Below are 20,646 nucleotides of genomic sequence, written 5' to 3'. Positions count from 1 at the left end.
TTTTATTGACTAAACATCAATAAATTAATACATACTACCATAACAATATTGGTAAGTAAGTAAGTGCACAAATTTTCTAGCACACTAATCTTTCATATTACGTATCTAAGCTAAAATTAAAGTACAAAACGTTGTTTTATTATGTAATCTATATCTCAGACCATTTCATTTTATACAAAGAAACGGCAAAATTTTTGTATAAAGTAAATATTAGCACACGTTGATAACTGCAGATAACTGCATCATATAAGATTAAGAATAGGTAAAACAGATCTAAATTTTTTGACTTTTTGTTTTTGGCATAAAGTTAATCAGCCTCAGTTAGATTTGTAAAATTGATTATTAATCCTGTAATTAAAATTAAAAAAATAGAGTGATAAAAAAATCTTATTTGATCGATAAAACGGAATAACTTTTAGCTCCATGGTGATCTCTTTTTACCTGTAGGTATACGCATTACTTTAAAAGGCATCGAATAACATTTGTTAGAAAATTGTATAAACCGTAAATTTTGCTTACCAATATTTTTTTATGCACGTTAGACAATTCAAGAGACATCAGAAAATTTAAAGCAACAATACGATCATCGAGCAATTTTTGACTGCTGGATCTTTAAATATGCATGTAGTCGGATGCGCGCGAGTAATTCGGAAATGCTATGGTCTCTTGATCAATACTAGATAGGAGATAAGATAGAGCTAAGAAGGATGAAGAAGAGATGTTACTCGTATATGTACTTGGATATTACAAAACCAAAAAATATCATATTAACAATTACTTTACTACAAAAAATAAATTTATATATCGTAAAAAAGTCGATGTATTAGCTTTCGAATTTCATATTAGTATGCTTTTATTATAAATGGTGTCAACTATATGTAGGTTTAATCAAAATAACATTTTAACATAATTATAGTTTGAAAAAGATCAGTCAGAAAATAAAATGTATTAATTTAAGGTTTTGGATTTATCGTATCCTGGCACGTTCAGGATACAATTATGACGGTGAAGAGCATTGTAATGTTGATCGTTTTGTTGATGCAATGCTTCCTGTATTCGTACGCGGGCGATAATTTAAGGGATCAAAGCGAGGCCTTGTCATTTGCATTTACGACAGCAACTGGTGCGATTTTTCACCCAACAATATAAAAGACTTGGCGTTTATTATGATAAAAACAAACATGCCCATTCGTTTGACTGCAAGAAAGTTTTTCTACGTCACACGTGCTACCTTTACTGATATCCTAAAAACTGCATTGTCTTATTTATCAGTTTTAAGTGTTATGATTAAAAAACGAAAAACAAATAGTTACTAATAAATATTTCTTTTGTTTTATAAGTCATTTCACATATTATTTAAGAAAAGCATTTATAGCAATGTGGAATTTTTAGCTTAATTAACTAATTTTGGTTTTAATTTATATTACTTAAAAACTTGACACTCTTACATTAGAAAATATTGCAGACTAGCGAATTGTTTAAAAAGATTTTTATTTTGAATTTTCTTAATAAGTAAAATAATACAGTGCAATAAAATATCAGCAAAAAAATGTTATTGTAAAAAGCATTTAATAAATATATTTCTGCTTAAAATTAATCCTTACATCTGCTTTGACAAAAAGATTTCTTTGATATGCAAAATTATTTGTATACTACTCTAACCAGGTTCCTTAATGCGGTCCACAGAGAACAGCATTTAAAAAAACAATCTATTTAGCCACGCTGTATATTTTTATGTTTCAACAGTAATCTATACCATTCATAGCTGAAATGATATAAAGTTTGTTAACATGAAATAAAATATAATACAGAACGTGGTCTATAATCACAAAAATGATTTCCACCCTATAAGGGTCGAGACCCAATGGGCTGAGAAACTGACATATGTTTTGTCATCAAGCTATTAGATGAATGACACGTATTAGAGTTTTTAAACTACAACGAACGCTGTTATTTCCAATCGTGCATAAGGGTTGCAATTGCGCAAGACTACAAGAATATTCAACATTGAGGTGCATAGTGAAATACATACGTTCTGATAAAAAATGAATGAAAATATGAGATGCGTGCTTACATTCAACGCCGTAAAATGCGAGGATAGTGTTACGCAAAACACGCGATTTTCTTTATATAACTTTCCAAACTTTCAAAAACTGATATTCATTTTTTAAAAAAAACTTTATTTGGTTTTGAATAGATTAAATTAAAGCAATGCATTTTCTATCCAAATTTCTATTTATAGTTTTGAACAGAATTGCATTCATTGTCCATTTCCGCTGAAAAACTTTTTTTGGATTTAGATATACTCAAAAAATAGCAAATAATTACTTATTCAGAATTTTGAGCAGTATTTACTACCTTCTTTTTGAAGCTGAATTTATATTATTATTTATGGATTGAAATATGTAAAAAATATGCTATATTCAATTCCTATTATTTGGAATTATTATAAATTTTTATAACGTACCACTTTTTCATTAGAACATAAATGTGCAAAATGTTAAAATATATTTTTTTTCTAATCCAAATAGTATACTGTAATGGAATATAAAATTTAATCATAAAAATAAATTGAGAGATAAGTGTAAAGAATGAAAATATTTAATTTTAATAAAAATATACTAATGCGTAGAGTGTGGACAAGTAGACGTATGGAAACGTGAAAATCGTGAATGTGTACAAACGCAGAATGCGTACACATATGGATATATAGAAGGCGTGAACTGAATACTTGTCCTTCTTCAGCCGCATTAATTTACATTTCCAATGTCGAATTACTATACTTAAATATAAATTTCTACATGAGCACATAACTGCTGATTTTTACTCGTTATATAAAAATAAGCATAGTTTTATTCGTCGATGCAACTCGAGAACAATCTGAATCCATGGTTCGTTGTGAAGTAACATTTCGATGTTCCAAGTCTCTCTATTGAATTGTAAGAGTACGTCTGAAACGTTCCGCTAACTGTATCTTGGTTGTTAAGATTCAATAAATTGTAATTCAAAAAACGAAAGAATAGCTCGTTCTCAGCCTTATATCATTCATTGTCAATTTTTAAAATTTATTTTTGTAGTCTACATTGTCATCTCCTCTTTAATCTATGATACAATGTCGTCATATTTTTGTAAATCACGCCCAAAGTAATAAATATTTCATAACTTTGAACCTATAATCTGTTAAACAACATTTTGATGAATATAATCGTTAAGTTTTAATATGCAGTATTAATTATAAAAAAAACAAAGTTATTGAATAAAATTGTAAATGGATGCCCATAATACCATTTTCTCTTTTAACAATATACATACTTGAACTTGCTTATTATTATTAAAATAATATATTTAAAATTCAGAAGAAAAAACATCTCTGGATATAGGATTACTTACGTATTTATGGAACTACTTACAGTAGAATTATTTACATACTTGTGACGCATAATCCTTCATCAGTTCGCTGATCTCTATAATCTATAAAAAAAGAAAAAAAGAAATTCTTTAAACAATGTGTATTTTTGGATAGAAATTCAATCGAAAAGATGTTAAACTGAAATAAAATATAAAACGCTTGCATAGTGAACAAAATATATACGGCACTAACAGCTCGCGCAATAAAAGAGGTAGTTGTTCGATGGGTGATGACTCAGAAAATATAGTCAATAGAAAATATAGTAAATTCGTATGCAACAACACAAATTTTGCGTGAAAGCATAATTCTCTATGTTTTGTTATAATGCGTTAAGAGCGTAAAGGCATGCTGATAAGCAGGTATACATCTCCAGCTGAATAAAAAATGAATCGAAGTAGAGGCATCACGTCTATGTATCAAGCGCATCATCAGTCATTGACATCAGTTACAGTTATTACCTCGATCCGATGGCGAATATACGATGGAAAGACGACGTCTCATACGCGATGACCCCCTTCAAATTGCTAACGTGGCCCATCGGCGTTTGGCCACTTCAAGTTTATAACATATATTCTCTATTGCGATGCATCTTTGCCACCTGTTGCGTGGTACGCATCCTTTTTCGATATCAGTGATCTCTATCGCGTGATAGGCTGAGGATATATATAAAACATTTCCAACGTCACGTCATCCTAAACAAAGCTACGCAATGGCAATACCAAGTGTTCCTCTCAGGCAACACCATGCCTGAACTTTTGGACAATAAATGTTTCGTTAATGACAACGTAGAGAGTGAAATATTTCTATCTAAGGGACATAATACGAGTAACCCGTGAATAAGCACGATCGTAAATCCTTGGAAGTTTTAACTAACAAATCTCTTTTGAAATCTTCACGTCTGTTTTTACTCATTCATGCTTAAAAATAGCATAATTTAATGTGAGACTTTGTAGATATATGCTGTATAGTTTATCTCGTGTTTCGTATGAGTCTCAGAACGAACTAAATAAATGACATGATATAGAATGGCAAGCAAATTCTTATCAGTATCAAGCTTTTGTTAAACGCGCTTTACACTTTAGCGTAAAAAAATTAATGTACTTGCAAAGAAATGATTTAGTGACATTAGTTAGTTCAAATTTTTTTGGTTATTAAAATTGATTATTAATAGTAAAATATATTTGCTGTAAAAAATTTATTATCTGAAATTAAAAACATACTGTAGCAAAAGTGACAGCTATTCTTCAATATTTCACGCACGTGAAACCAAATATCCGATTCGCGATTGGATGCAATCAACAGATTTGACGCGGTAGAGAAAATATTCCCATATTTTTCGTAAGTAAAGAATTACACAGAATAGAATAAAAGGTGCAGCGTTATGAGATTTTTTACTCTTGTCTTGAAACTCTCTACTAGAGAACTCTATTTTATAAAAGGATTATTCGAATCCCCCAAAATTGCACTCTAAAGCAAAAGTAAATAAAATATATTTTATATAATTACAATTTCATTTATTTCTGCTTTAAAAATTAAAATTTGGGAATTTGATATTTTCTTTAGGAAAAATTTAAAGCACTAAAGCATATTTAATTTTAGTTTAAGATTCTTAACTACAAATATTATTTCTTCAAAACAAATATTAAGCCAAATATTTAGTTTTATTGCAAAAAGAAAATAACATATGGATTCAGCTAAATGTTAGTTGATTAATAACAGCGAATATTTTTTTCTTAGCACCTAATAACGTGAGCTCCGATAACTACATTAGTTGTCCCTATTTTAAGGATACATTTGAGCGACTATATTTTATTAGCTTTCTCTGCCTGTACAATTTTTGTCATTTATTATACTACATATAATTACGTACTATTATTTATCTTTAAAATAGTTTGATTTATTCTAGTATCTTTTTATGCTTCATGTATTGTACAAAGATATGGCAATCACATTAGATTTTAAAAACTATTATTTGCAGTTATCTAATGTTAATAAAAACTCATCAAAATAGTATCGATATGTATCTTTGTAGACACACAAAGTTTTACATAAAAGAAATTATATGATTTACACATATCAACAGAGCCTAATGGTGATATTGCCTTCCATGGAAATCTACATGGGCTGCACTGATGCTGAACAGAGCGTAGACAGCCTCATGTTAATTTGTTGCGGAATACTTGGTATAATGAAGACAATATGGTTTCGTAAACACGCAAGGAATTTGACTAAAAATTATAGCTCTGCTCTGAACGATTATGTGATGGTTGAAGACACGAAACATCGGGCCATTATGCGAAAACATGCTTTTACGGGAAGAATGCTCTGCTGTTGCATGCTGGGATTCTCTTATTTCAGTTGTATAATATATGCGCTAATTCCTTTTTTGGGTGCTGCTACAAATAACCAGATAAATGTAACGCACGAGGACATATTAGAGTATACAGTACCATCAAGATGTGCTGTGGAGTACTTCTTCAATGCTCCAGCAAGAATGCATACTATCATGTGTCTCATTGAAGCAGTCTCAATTATTTTAACAAGTACTACTAATCACGGTAATATTTGCTATGTGATATTTTCGTTTATTTTGTGTGTTATAACATTTAGAAAATTTTATAATTTTATGAGGCAAAATTACGTAATGCCATATATCAAAATTTTTTATTAACTTAAAAAAATATATACTTTATCCAATATGACCAAACATTACACACACAAATGCATATATAATGTGAACGCAAATAAATTACATATCGTAAAAATATAAAAATAAATTTATAAAAATATGAAAAAATAGAATTATAAGAATATATAATTACAAACTCTGATATAATAAAATTATTGGATGCATACTTTTGATATTTATATACATTTTTTTAATACTATTTAAATAACATTTTTTTAAATAACAAAATCAAATATCAATTGTTCTATATTCAATTAATATTACAGCATCGTGTATCAATTCCTTTTCTATTAAAAGGTAACGACTCTATGTTTATCAACATTACGTTGCATGTTTGCGGACAAGTGGAAGTTTTGAAAACAAAATTAATTAATTTTGACGTTACGAGTCCACAAGTTTACGAGCGTTTTATCACGTTGATTAAAAGGCATAGCTACTTGATAAGAATGGCCAGAGAACTTGCCGATACAATTAATTTTGTTTTAATAATTCAGCTATTCATTATTAGCATACAATTATGTATAACAGGTGAATATTATATTATGTATTGTTTTCAAAGCATGAAATGATATTACGAGACTCTAAAAAATAATTTTATTTTCAGGATTTCAGTTTATCCTAGCTTTGAAAGTCAATGATCCTGTTATGGCAGGAAAAAGTGTAATGGTGCAGAGTACCTTTCTGTCACAATTAACGCTATACAGTTTTATTGGAGACTACTTGAAAACCCAAATGGAAGAAGTGGGACTTTGTATTTATCAAAACTATTGGTACAATTTCCCTCCAAAAATAATGAAGAACTTGATCTTCGTCATTATGCGGACTGAGACTCCTGTCACATTGCAAGCCGGAAATATTGTGGTAAATTTGTCAACCTACATGAGTATCCTAAAAGCTTCTATTTCGTATTTATCTGTACTTCGAGTAATGGTGGAAACATAAAAAAATAAAAATGACACGTACAAGTAAAAGAAATCTGCTAAAATTCTAAATCGGTTCACGATTTAGCAAGACAAAGATTTGTAAAGAAAGAATTTAATAGAATGTCATTTTTAAATAAAATTGTTTATTACAGCCATAACGCGCAATTGTTGTGCCAAATTAATTTCTTTCATGTAATATTTAAAATATACATGTGCTTAGAAAATTACAGTTACTAGCACTGTTTCCTTTAAACTTTAAATCATTGTACATTTTTTGATAAAAAGTATGATTTCTTCTTTTCTTAATGTTCCTAATTTTTTACTATAATAATACATTTTTCATTTTCTTTGAAACAATTGCCAGTTCAGCTATTACAATATTCTCTTACAATATATAATAATACGTTTAAATCTGTTAATATTATAATCTAAAATTTTATTTTGATGTTTATTCAGATTATGAATCATTTTCTTTCTTTTTCAAAATATATTGTTGAATACACAGATAATGCAACATAAGTCAAATAAATCTAGTAGTATATTTTTTAATTGTTTTAGTTATAAAAGTTTCCTAATACTTATTATATCTGTAACATACAATTATTATTACTTTGGTATATGCAAAGTGTCAACAATTTTAATTCAAAATAAGAAAATTAATGTAAATTTTTCTAAAAATGTTTTGCAGTTTAATATAACGTTAAATGTTTAATGATTAAAATGGATGGTAAGGAGATGCTAAAATTGTTAGTTTTAATAAACAATGACTTATACTCATATAATTTACAAATGTATGATTAACGAAATCTCAATACACCATCAATATCGCATGTACATATAGCGATAAATTTTCATATAAGTTTTTTTATGTCGAATTAGATGTCTAAGTCGAATTCTAAGAACTTGAAGTAATTTCTTCATGTAATTATAATTTACATGTTTGCGGACTCCAATTTAAGTTTAGATTAGGGCTTTTATATCAAATAAATATTGTCACGACTAGACAATAAATTGTCACATTGGTTGAAAAAATAATGAAAAATTTAAATTCAAAAGTTTTTTCGTGATAACGTTTCGCAACGGGTCTATAACGGTGTGGAGACGCAATATGAGAAACTAACATGTGCTTTATCATCAAGTTATTAGATCAATGACACATATTAAAGCTTTTTACTGAATACAATGAACATAGTCATTTTTAGTCATATGTGCGAGTTGCAAATGTACATACAAGGCCACAGGAACATTCAACGTTGGGGTGCATAGCGAAATGTGCTCCGATCAATAATAAATAATAATATGAGCTGCGTGTTTATGCTTACGCTTGATGACACTGTAACCCTTAACATGCGAAGATAGCGTAAAACATAGAACAAAAAAAAGTCTCACAAATTTTCTCTGTATAAACAACTAATGTGTCCATTTGGCTAAAAAAAAAAAAAAAAAAAAAAAAAAAATATATATATATATATATATGTATGTATGTATGTATGTATGTATGTATTCATTGTAAATTTTAAAAATATTTCATATTTTTTATTTCTCAAGATATAAAAATCTGTTTAACTGTTGCTTATATGTACATAGGAAGCAAATAAAAATTTCTAATAACTATGTTATATTTTTTGAAGTGTATTATTTTTCTTATTATTGATGTACTTAAAGTACATTAAAATATAATATAATTATTAGAAATTTTTATTTGCATCCTATGAACATATAAGCAACAATTAAACAAATTTTTATATCTTAAAAAATAAAAAATATGAGATATTTTTAAAATTCACAATAAATACATATACATATATATTAATTTACAAAAGTTATGACAGTTTATATAAGCGTGGATATCAATTACAATAACAATGTTACTCTGAGTATAATTATCTATATTATTAGTGCGGGATTTTGGTATATAAAGACAACATTGATAACGTTACAGAGCGACGACCTGTTGAAGAATCTAAATAGTGTGCAGAGCAGCGAACTAACTATCTATGACTAAATATATATTAGAAAACAAGAACATCAGCAAGTTATATTTTGTTACACCAACCTGGTCAGATTTGTCTTCTTTTTTCAGATAAATTCTTCAAATTTTTACTGCATCGTTGATAATTAGATTACTTCTATCCTCTGCGACGTCATCATTTTTACAGAGTGTTACACTAACTGAGAAATTCGAGAAAAAAATAAAAGAGCATTAAGCTGTCTTACGTGTTGATTTGTCCGTTTGATACGCAAGTCGCTTGCTACGGTCTATATATTTTTCTAACTATTCAGCACAACCACGAAGAATGTTGACAGCAATGTTTTCCTCTTGAGCATTTGCATGCATCTCTGTGGTCAACTGGAAATGCTCTGTCTATATAGAGCTGTTGCGGTTTCCTTCCTGCACGGAGGGAAGAAAAACGGTTATTGGAAACGAACTAAAATGGTCACACGATCGACAGGCGTTGTTTCCTTCTGAATTTAGCCAAGGATATTGTAGATAAATTTGATATCATTTTGATCGTTTATTTGATCTTCCATACTTTGCATGTATGTTTAACAGGTGTATTTAATTTAATTTTAAGACAGAAATTTCTCCCTTTCCAATAATAATTTTTTATTATACTATATTATGCTTGCATTTAATCAATCAATTTAATCAATTATTAAAAAAAAATCATATAATTATTTTAATTAATATTACAAAATAGATCATTGAATATTTTTCAAAATTACAGATCATTTTGCAGTTTGCAAATCATAACCTTTTTTCGTTTTATGATATAGTCATTATACAGCTACTTATAAGGGAAAAACTTTATCATCAAAAACGCAGGGAATTTTCTCACTCGATTTATTCAAGTAAATGATATGATTTGCTTATAAACCAAATATATATTTTATCAAAGCTCTAATATACTCGTTTACATAAAAATGAGTAAATTCTACATTATATATTTTAATAGTTTCTGAAAGTCTCAGTTTTTTTATTTTTTTATTTTTTGTATTACAAATCATGGTTGTTCAATAAATATTGTTGGGAACAAATATATTGGTAATATTTTTAATTTCGCTTTTTACTTTTTTAGAGACTCATAAAGTAAAAAAGACTCACTTGTTGTATCACTTTTGAGCAGAAGAATTCATAAAACTCGATCGACGTAGCATCAAAATTGCGAAAGCGAAATAAAATGTTATACTTACATTCGAAGTGGACCATAGTGACTGAACTGTACACGTCCTCTCTATACAAAGGATACAGTAGTTGAATGTCCGCAGCAGAATTCAGAAGAAACGATTACGTAAATTCTGCAACATCAATTTGATATGAAAGCATAATCTTCTGCATTTTCTGATAATGCATTAAGAAAATACAGGCGAGTTGATAAGCGGGTAGACGTTTCGAGCTGAATAAAAAATGAATCGTAATACCTGCATTGTGTCGATGCACATGTCGTGCACATCATCGGTTATTGGCATCAGTTACAGTCATTACCCCGACCCGATGGCACGTGAACGATGGAAGAACGATGTCGCATATGCGATGACTCCCTTCAAGCTGTTAGCGTGGCCGGTCGGCGTTTGGCCACTTCAAGTTTATAACGTCTCTTCGCTAATACGATGCATTTTGGCCACTTGTTGCATGGTACGCATCGTCACAGTTTGATTTCGGCAATTCTTGTCGCGCGATTACTTGAAAATATAAAACAATTTTTACAACACTTGAAATAAAACTGTGTTGATATCGTTGGCAATATCAAGTGTTTAAATTCGTAAATGATAGAGATCCCGTTGACAACGTAGATAGCGAAATGCTTTTTTTCAGGAGTAGCAACTCATTGATCGAGTATATCATAGATATACAGAAGGGCTGTTGTAAATTGACTAATGAATACATTTCTGCTTAGGACATACCGGTTTATTTCTTGGTCATATTGAGGGGTAGCGTAACTGTTTCTCAGAAATTCCGGGGGTAGCGTGTGTGTTATGTCGCTCATTGTGTTATTTCGTCATTCGTGAAAATTGCGTTAACACATTTTTTTATACCACAATATAAAAAAATAGACTATACACAAACTAAAAACAACTAAATGAATCATAAGTATAAAGTTAAAGGAATCATTATTAATATTATTTTTTATTAAATTTTTATTCTATAGCACAAAAAATTTGTATTATTAATTATCTAATAAAAGTTAAAGCATTGGAAATATAAGGGCTGACAAGAGTATATCGCGGCTGTTATTGTGTAAGTTAAAATAGCATTAACGCATTAACAACCCAATATACTCTTATTAGCTTTTATATTTCCAATTTTTTGACAATTTGAGAGTACCATTCGGTGTTATTTTGATATAATAAAAGTTTATTTATTATTTTAATATTAAAATTGCATTCGCTCAAATAATTCTTACGTTTCTTCATATGCGTAGAGGCCTAAGAGTCACTTACTTCGGTTCTAGAGATCAGCATTTACAATTAAATTTTAATATTTTTAAAGATCCGTCGATCTGGAATTGGCGCATATTTTTTTCTAGAAACACAAAAGCTGTTTGAATGAGAAAATATACCATTTACCCATATCAACAGAGCCTAATAGTGATCTTCCCTTCCATGGAGTTTCACATGGGCTGCACTAACGCGGAGCAGAACATCGACGGTCTCATGTTGGCCTGTTGCGGTGTGCTCGGAGTGCTGAAGCTTATATGTTTCCGTATATACGCGAAAAACTTAACTGACAATTACGGCTCTGCTCGAAATGATTATCTGACGATTGAGAACACAGAGCATCGTGCCATCATGCGAAGACACGCTTTTTTGGGAAGAATTGTCTCTTGCTTCATGGTGTGCTTCTCTTATGTTAGTGTAATGATTTATTCGCTAATTCCTCTCTTGGGTGAAGAACCGACTAATGAACAAGATAATCAGATCAACATAACAGATGAAATTGTATTGGATTATCCCATGCCATCGAGATGCGCGTTAGAATATTTGCATGTCCCAACGAGCATGTATAAAATTATTTGTCTCTTGGAGTTTATCGTGCTAGTACTTACATGTACTTGTAATCATGGTAATATTTATTTGTCGTTTTCTTTTATATATTTTTTTTTGTACAATACTACATAAAGTGTCTTAGAATTGTGAATATAAAATTAACACTACTTTTTAGTAACTCTACTAATACAACTTATTTGTTATTAAAATTAAACTAGGAAAGGCTCTGAAGAAGTAAATCAAAATATGAATAATGTTGTGAGAGCCAACATAAGATATTCATGTGTGAATTAATGTAATTAACAAGCAATTATTATTACAGTACAGACGTTTCGATCCTCTGTTTTGTATCATCTTCATTATTAAATCTTCAGTATAAAATTATTACTCCATTTCACGTACAATGGTTAATAATCAAACTTGTGTAGCGCAGATAGAAAAAAATTGATATGTTCGGAGCTGAAAATGATGCGGTACAATTGTGTAGACAATGCGGATTTTTTTGATACGTTATGGTTGACGTCGTTGCATAAAAAGTTTTTTGAACAGTCATATTAAAACAATTATGTATAATATTTTTCTAAGAATAGCGCTATGCAAAAACATTGAATAACGGAAAATGAATAAAGGAAAAATAATAAAATACACGGAAAAGAATTTTGCATTTATGTGATAAGCTGCATAATTCTGTGATCTGTGATACCTAACGGAAAGCTGAATCGTGTTTCTGTTGATTCTTATGTTTCATGGTTCTAATATTTAAAAATCTGTCCGTCTGCCCCATATGTGACGCCTCACAATCTTTGCAGTTTATTTTATAAACGACATTTGCTTGAAAGCCGGTTGGAAGTTGATCTTTTTGAGCTCTGAGGATCGAAACGTCTGTACTGTAATAACAATTGTTTGTTAATTGCATCAATTCACTCATGAAAATCTTGTGTTGACTCTCACGACGTTATTCACATTTTGATTTATTTGTGTCTGTTTAACCCTAGCTTTCCAGACATGGGTCTGACGGACCATATGCAAGTACTCATATTTTAGGATTTTATGCAACAAAATTTCTTTCTAAAAAAAATTATAATTATTTGAAAATAAAATATTTTTGATTCGAGTTTCGTTTATTGTCTTTATCAGACCTTCAGGTATTTATTTAATATATTATGAGCTAAAAAATATGCTTTCTGTTTAAAGATATAACATGTCGAAGTTACAGGGTTCCATAAACCTGATGGGGAAGAAGGTGATAAAAGAAAATCTGTGTGGAGAGCTAGGGTTAATTGTACAAATATTTCACTATTACATAGTGAAATATATAACATAAAAGCATAAAAAATATTTTTATAAAAATGTAATCTATAAAAGATAAAGTTAAATATTTGATTCTGTAAACAGAAATTATATATAAAAATTTTTTACTATAAGAATCATGTACTTTCTATTACGCTAGTGAGAAATTACATCTCTATGATTGTACTTATTTTTTCTTTTTATAAAGGTAATGATTCTCTGTTCCTCAATATTACATTGCATATGTGTGGTCAAGTAAAAATTCTAAAAGCCAATTTTATTGACTTTGGTGCCTCAAGTCCGCAAATCTACAATCGTTTCAATGATTTAATTCAGAGGCATAACTATCTGATAGAATTGGCCAAGGAACTGGCCGAATCGATTAGTTTCGTTTTACTAACGCAGTTATTTATTAGCAGCGTATTATTGTGTATAATGGGTAAAGATTATATCATTTACATTATAAGTTATCCACAATATATAATTAATTATAAGAATTTATATTAAACAAATAAATAATTTTTCAGGATTTCAATTTATCTTAGCGTTAAAAGCGCACAACATTGTTTTAATGGGGAAAAGCTGCATGGTATTGTGTACTTTCCTGACGCAATTATCCGTATACAGCTTTGTCGGGGATTACCTGAAATCCCAAATGGAAGAAGTTGGACTTTACATATATCAAAGCACCTGGTATGATCTTCCTGTGAAGTTGGCGAAAAATTTAATCTTCATCATTATGCGTACACGAATTCCAGTCAAGCTGCAGGCTGGAAATTTCATCGTGGTCAACCTGGCAACTTATATGAGTATTCTGAAAACTTCTATTTCGTATCTATCTGTATTACGTGTAATGATTGAAACATGAAATCTAACACATGATAAAAAAATTTTACAATTTACAAATCTACGATTCGAAATTGTGTTTGGCAAGATAGAATTCTGTAGAAACAAAAGTTTACTATAATGTTGTTTTAATAAAATTACTAATTACAATCACAATATCATAATCTAACCGTGCCAAAAATTAATAATTTCTTCTCACAAAGAAAGTCTCAAAAATATATACGTATTTGAAAACAGTATGCTGTATTGTTTTAAAAATAGCAACCTTAACTTGGCATTATATACACTTTTTACGAGAAAAATGATTTTTTTTTCTTTTCATGCAAAATCCATGTTTATACAGGGTGATTATTAATGGTTGGAACAACTATTTATCATAAGAGATGGCTTACTGATTTTACTCCATATACATTGCATGTGCAGTTGGCATCTCTTATGGTAAATAGTTGTTCCAACTATTAATAATCACCCTGTATACTTCTGTAAACTTGTTTTTACTATTTTGAATTGTTAGATCAGTTAAATCATAATAATTATAATATTATTATATTTAACTTATTATAATTTACTCTTTATAATTTAAACATACCGATTATTACCTTTTATCCTTCATGTTCAATTCCACATATAGTGATCACTTGTTGCATATCGTTATTGCAACGTATTGTCTGTGATGTTTTTAGCACTTAATTGAAACCCACAGACTTGCGTCGTGATCAAATTGCACTAAAAGTCACACTTGCTTTGGAGTACATCAATCAGACTGAAATAGATTTTACGTAAATTTCTGTAAATTACAATGCTTTCAAATTTCGAACTAATTTGTCACTTAAAATTTGAACAATACACGTTTTCTTTTGTCACTGCTGACGCGATCTTTTTTCTATTGCGTTCATGACTACAGGATAGTGAAAATGGTTGTCACGTACAGTGTATAGACATGTGTATCTCTTCACGTTTATCTTACTACCATCCATCGTGCATGGAATGAACTAATAAAACATGAACTTAATGGAGATAATATGTCTTATTCGTGGTTGATATCCCATAATGTTTCGTGACAATGTTCGTAATTCGACATTGAATTTGCGATATTACGAAAATTGCACTCGTAGCGAGTTGAACAGTTTCGCATGTTGAGTCATCCGCGTAGTTCGTGTAACCACCATAATGTCGAATGATGTTTGGAACGATGATATCGCTTATGAGTTCTCTACTCACAGAACACTTATGCAAATACTTGGTATATGGCCCCTACAAAAGAAGACGGTATTTACTATCATCCATTGGAGCGTAATAATAATTCTGCAGGTACGTTGATAGTACGATGAGAAAAGAAATTGTACAAACGCGTTGCAACAACTACCGGGCAGAAAATAAGCGTACTAGAATAACCCTAAGTTCCAAGAATTATGTACAGAAAAATACTTTTGTAAACGGTTCAAGTGCGGATGTATCTTTAACTCGTTACTATACGCGCAAATGTCATATTTTCTAAGGCAATTGGATCATTATTAGTTGTTGTCAATTATCTTGATCTACATGGACTTGACTGAAAAGTATGGTGACACCGGTAGAACCATGGATGCCATAATATATATATCAAGCACGGTGTGTTTGATTTTGAAATATTCCTGTCTTGCTGCTAACCAAAGAAAACTGGCTAAAAATATCAATGCTGCTTCCGACGATTGGTTGTGTGCAAAAAATAATGAGGAAGCATACAAAATTATGAAAAAACATTCATTTGAATCCAGAGTCTACACTTTCGTTATGTTATATTCAACTTACACATGTGGTTCTCTTTACATAATGTCTGTCGTTGTTGTGAACATAAAAGAAATATTTTTCCAAGCCCAAATGGTGAATGCATCAAATGGTAATATAACATTTTTCTATAATATTTGCTAAATTATAATTAATAAGAAATTTATGTTAATAATAATTATTAGAAGTAATTCTAAAGAAGTTCATATTATCTGAATTTTCTAATATAGTTTTCTATTCAAATTTGATATTTGTTTTAAAGAAGTTATTTTTTGTTATTATATATTAAATTTTAATCTAGACTGAGATATATTCTAATGTGTACTAACTCTGAGATATATATTAATTGTATAATAAAATCCAAATATTAGTAATCAAAGGTAATTGTAACGTTTTGTTAGTGATAAAAAAATTTGAGTGTGACAATGAAACATGCATTTGTCACTTTTATAAAATATATCTTAAATTTCTTTTATTAATTATCTGCTAGGCATAAAATTTTATTCTTCTATATTTACATAAAAATTTATTTCAGTGAAATAAAAATTATAGAGAAAAGTTGTTAATAACGACATAAATCTTTTAAAACAATCATTTAATAACATAAAAACATATTCTGTTTAAATAGATAACAAAATAAATATATATCCATAGTTTGAGACGTTGTTCTATATAAAATCTACTAAAAACAAATTGTTAATTAATAATATTAGATCATTTCACATATTTTTAGCATTCTAACACTTATTTATATTTTTCTTTTTCTTTTATTTATTTATTTATTTTTTTTTTTATAAAATATGAAACGTTTTGATAAAGTTACATTGTGATTAAACGTCCACGTATTTTTTACTCACTTTGTGAGCTAAGTTTGTCTTAAACAAATCAATACATTCATCTTTACGTACGTTCAAATCATTTTATTATAACAAATTATTTATTATCAAACCAACATATCACATAGCAATAATAACTTTTAATAATGTATACTTCGATTTAGTTAGCCAAACAGAAAAATATTAATACAAAATTTTGAGATGCTCGAAAACTTACTTGCCTTTTCTTGAATATTGGCAACCTTTCTCTACCTCACAAATAAATTTTTAAGTATCTTTTCTTTAGTGTAGAAATGTGAAAGTATATTATGTAATCGTATGTAAATAATTATCGTTCCTTAATTTTTTTTACCCAATAAAATACTTCTCATTTAGATTAAAATTTTTTTCTGTTAGCATCTTAAAAAAAACTTAAATACAGGCTTAAATTAATAGTTGTACCCTTTTTACCATAGGAGCACGCATTTGTAATTTTTAATATAATAATACATTAGAAATAAATATCCGTCGGTAAATCATGTTTCTATAAAAAGGGGTACAACCATGAATAATCTCCCTGTATATAGGGCATTAAGAATTAAATTACAGAACACATTTTTATATTGCTTTATTATTTATCTTTTTTAACTTTAATTCCGTTCTATTTTAATATGTAAATTAATTATGTTAAATCGTGCTATTGTTCTTAACTATATGCATTTTTCTTTACTTACATTCTTATTGCACGCAGATATTAATACAGAAGACAGAGCATATATATTCCCATGTGGTAGTTTTGGTGACAATATGACTACTTTGCAGTACACAATGTTTACCATCTTTCAAATTGTTCTATTACTCGTAGTATGTACAGCGCAATCTATTACGGACAGTTTTTATATTAGTCTTACTCTACATATCGCTGGTCAACTTAAAATACTTGAAACAAAATTTAAAAATTTATCAAGTAAGCCAGATAATCAGCTATATTATCGGAAGCAATTTATTAAGTTGGTTAATAGACACTGCGAATTAAGGGATCACAATCAGAATGTGGAAGATACGTTTCATTTGGTTATATTATACCAACTTGTTACAGTAACTCTCCTATTGGCACTATCAGGTATCGTATAGAAAATTTTTTATATTAAATGAATATTATATATATTACGCCTAATTAATTGAATGACTAGAAATTTATATCCTCTCTTAAGGTATTTCAGTGCAATGTGCTTCAATTAAAATTTTTTAACTTTCCCACATTAAATCGCGTTAAAGTTAAGTTTCTACCTTCATAAAATCTCTTTCAGGAATACGTATACTAATTTACTTAAGAAGCAAAATTTATTTTGAATCACTAAAAACTGCTCTAATCATAAACTTTTTGTTTATGGAATCGCTGCTATATTGCATTGGAGGTGATTTTGTACAAAGAGGAAGTACAGGAATATTCCACGCAATGTACACGACTTCCTGGTATACGCTTCCTTTAACGTTGATGAAAGACATGAACTTTGCGTTGATGAGGTCAGCTCGTTCATTTCAGCTCACCGGTGGAAAATTTTTCTACGTTAATCGCATGGCGATGGTGTACGTTCTGAGAACAGCAGCTTCATACATTTCGTTTTTGCGAGTGGCTCTAAAAGAATAAAAGTCAACAAATCTAATTAAAATTTGCAGAATAAAAATTATTGATGCTATACAAAATCTGTAAATACGATTAATTAAAATATTATACATATATTTAATTTTTATATATAATTATTAATTAATAATAACAAAAGAATGAGAAGTTTCAAGTTTTAAACTCATAAATGTAATAAAAGAAATAGAAACGTTGTTTCCATACAATGCACATTAGTAACCACGTTGCGCTCTCAATAGCCTTGCCTAGTTTTCAAACATTTCAAATTATGTTTTAATTATTAATATTTTAAATAGTTCAAATACATACCAAAAGTTCAGCAACTTTCCGTACAAAAACTTATTGCTTATACTGCGACTATTCGTGTAGCTTCTTTTACTTTGCCATACGCACTGTCAATAAATGTCTGAAGACAATTTCTTTTTTTTTTTATTCTCTATATTGCATCGAACAGACGATATAACGGAAAAAAACATTTTGCTCGCTGGAGAAAAACGCAAATAGTACTATACAGGACATCATCATTCAACGCGTAATTTGTTCGTGAGCATCTATGCGCTGACACGATAGCATTGTACATCGAAAATTGTGCGTGCATTATCGGCCGTTCCGAAGACGCGCGGTAGACACAAATTTGTCATGGCACTTATCTTACCACCCTAAAGGTTGGTCACGACAGGACTATATGCGTATAGACAATTGCAATTTTCTTCGGTGGCAAAAGTAAGGCATCGATCCGAGAAATATCCTGTCACGCACGACTACAATTTTTATTTTTGAGGTCGAAATCAACACATCACTGAACATGAAAACGAATTGGACAGTGATATAGACTATGGCTTTCCGATGATGAGATCGATGATGAGATCGATGATGCGGATACTTGATTTATGGCTTTTGCAGCGAAATAATGTAGTTTACACGAGTCTGTGGTTCATAATATTCACAGTAGAGGTAAAACAATGTAACATAACGTAAGATAATATGCAATAAAGAAATTAGTTGCTTAAAGTGGTAAAAGCAAAAAAATTTGCAATTTTTAAGAAAAATTAATAAGGTAAAGCATTGTACTTGTTTACATCTTTTCCCAATCAATTCCAAAAAAAGTTCTCAATTTTAAATTACTAAATATTTAAATCGGTTATTTATAATTAAAATAAATTGTGTAACATTATATGTATAAAATATATTAAAAAATATAAATTATTTAAACTACTTATAATTAATAGATGTATAGTTTGAAAACATTATATATCACACAAAATAATTGGTAATTAAAATTTTATGAATAGTTTAAACGTTGTTTTTCGATATTTCTCATATAGTGCAGCTTTACATAAAAACACAATTTTATATTTGCTATCGTGTAGTTTCTTACACTGATCAACGTTCTGATAGAATATTTCAAGAGCTGTGATACTGTCAAAGACGGTTTGAAAATTCTTCGTATGATAGAAAGCGCCATAAATTCGTGGTTAAATATTATTTTCCCGTGAATTTACAAGAAAAAAAATTACAGTTAATGTCAACTCTGCGATTGAAGACTGGTCATCTCCGTCTATGAAGAAAGAATCGCGCTTAGTGATGATGGCGTATGCACGTGTAGGACGTTTAATCACCTCAGTCGCATCGATTCAATTGACCATTGAAGGAAAAGCAGGCAGCGAATGCTTTGCATCCGCCTTCCTCAGCAATAAGCAAAAGGTTGTATTAAATCCTTATAAGATTACTGTTAAATAAAATTTAAGTATGTTTTGTTAATAAAAAAGATTACATATATGTATTGTTTTGTAAAAATGAATATGTTCAACCCTGTGTTTAACAGACTGTAACTGTAATAGATAACGGCACTGAGACTACATAGCTTTTGTCCTTCCATCAACATGTCTGTACAAAGGAGTTTCATATTCTATTTTCAAAATATTGTTTATGATGCAAAGGTTTTCTGGTATTAATATTAGAATGTGTTCGCGATAGTTTCTTCTTCAGTATCACTGTGCATCTCTACGGTCAGTTAGAGCTTCTGAGGATTCAATTTACGGAGATCAGCAAACGCTATGAGGAAAAGAGTTACGTAAATGTGCTAGGACCATTGATCAAAAGATATTGCCAGCTGACAGCATTGTCTAAGAATATTGAAGATATTATTAATATCGTTATTTTAATATGCCTTTTAATAATTAGCGTAATTATTGCAGTTTCAGGTATATAGGTATATATGATTCAGAATAACATATTGGCCCGCTTACTGGCATATTTGTAATTGAATTCTG

The 20,646-nt window shown here is 29.4% G+C and overlaps 2 protein-coding genes and 1 long non-coding RNA gene across 3 annotated transcripts; 2 read left to right on the top strand and 1 right to left on the bottom strand.

Moving 5' to 3' along the window:
- Positions 1-959: 959 nt before the first annotated feature.
- On the bottom strand, positions 960-10,587 carry LOC120359715. Its single transcript, XR_005576492.1, has 3 exons — positions 10,445-10,587; positions 9,078-10,321; positions 960-3,471 (listed from the first exon to the last, which is right to left on the bottom strand). It is a non-coding gene; the product is annotated as an uncharacterized LOC120359715 (long non-coding RNA).
- Positions 3,811-14,382, top strand: LOC113003180. Its single transcript, XM_026131485.2, has 8 exons — positions 3,811-4,017; positions 5,493-5,967; positions 6,396-6,626; positions 6,703-7,003; positions 10,496-10,658; positions 11,603-12,086; positions 13,509-13,739; positions 13,828-14,382. The coding sequence occupies exons 1-8, from the start codon at positions 3,877-3,879 to the stop codon at positions 14,166-14,168; spliced, it is 2,367 nt and encodes a 788-aa protein (XP_025987270.2). The 5' UTR covers positions 3,811-3,876; the 3' UTR covers positions 14,169-14,382.
- Positions 14,383-15,281: 899 nt separating this feature from the next.
- Positions 15,282-18,690, top strand: LOC113003173 (odorant receptor 63a-like). The gene is made up of 4 exons (XM_039458390.1): positions 15,282-15,457; positions 15,665-16,025; positions 17,480-17,851; positions 18,039-18,690. Exons 1-4 carry the CDS (start codon positions 15,317-15,319, stop codon positions 18,377-18,379), a joined length of 1,215 nt encoding a protein of 404 aa, XP_039314324.1. The 5' UTR covers positions 15,282-15,316; the 3' UTR covers positions 18,380-18,690.
- Positions 18,691-20,646: the final 1,956 nt, after the last annotated feature.

The sequence above is a fragment of the Solenopsis invicta genome, chromosome 16, assembly GCF_016802725.1.
Source record: "Solenopsis invicta isolate M01_SB chromosome 16, UNIL_Sinv_3.0, whole genome shotgun sequence".
NCBI classification, from domain to species: Eukaryota; Metazoa; Arthropoda; class Insecta; order Hymenoptera; family Formicidae; genus Solenopsis; species Solenopsis invicta.
This window is presented reverse-complemented; position numbering and strand designations above follow the sequence as displayed.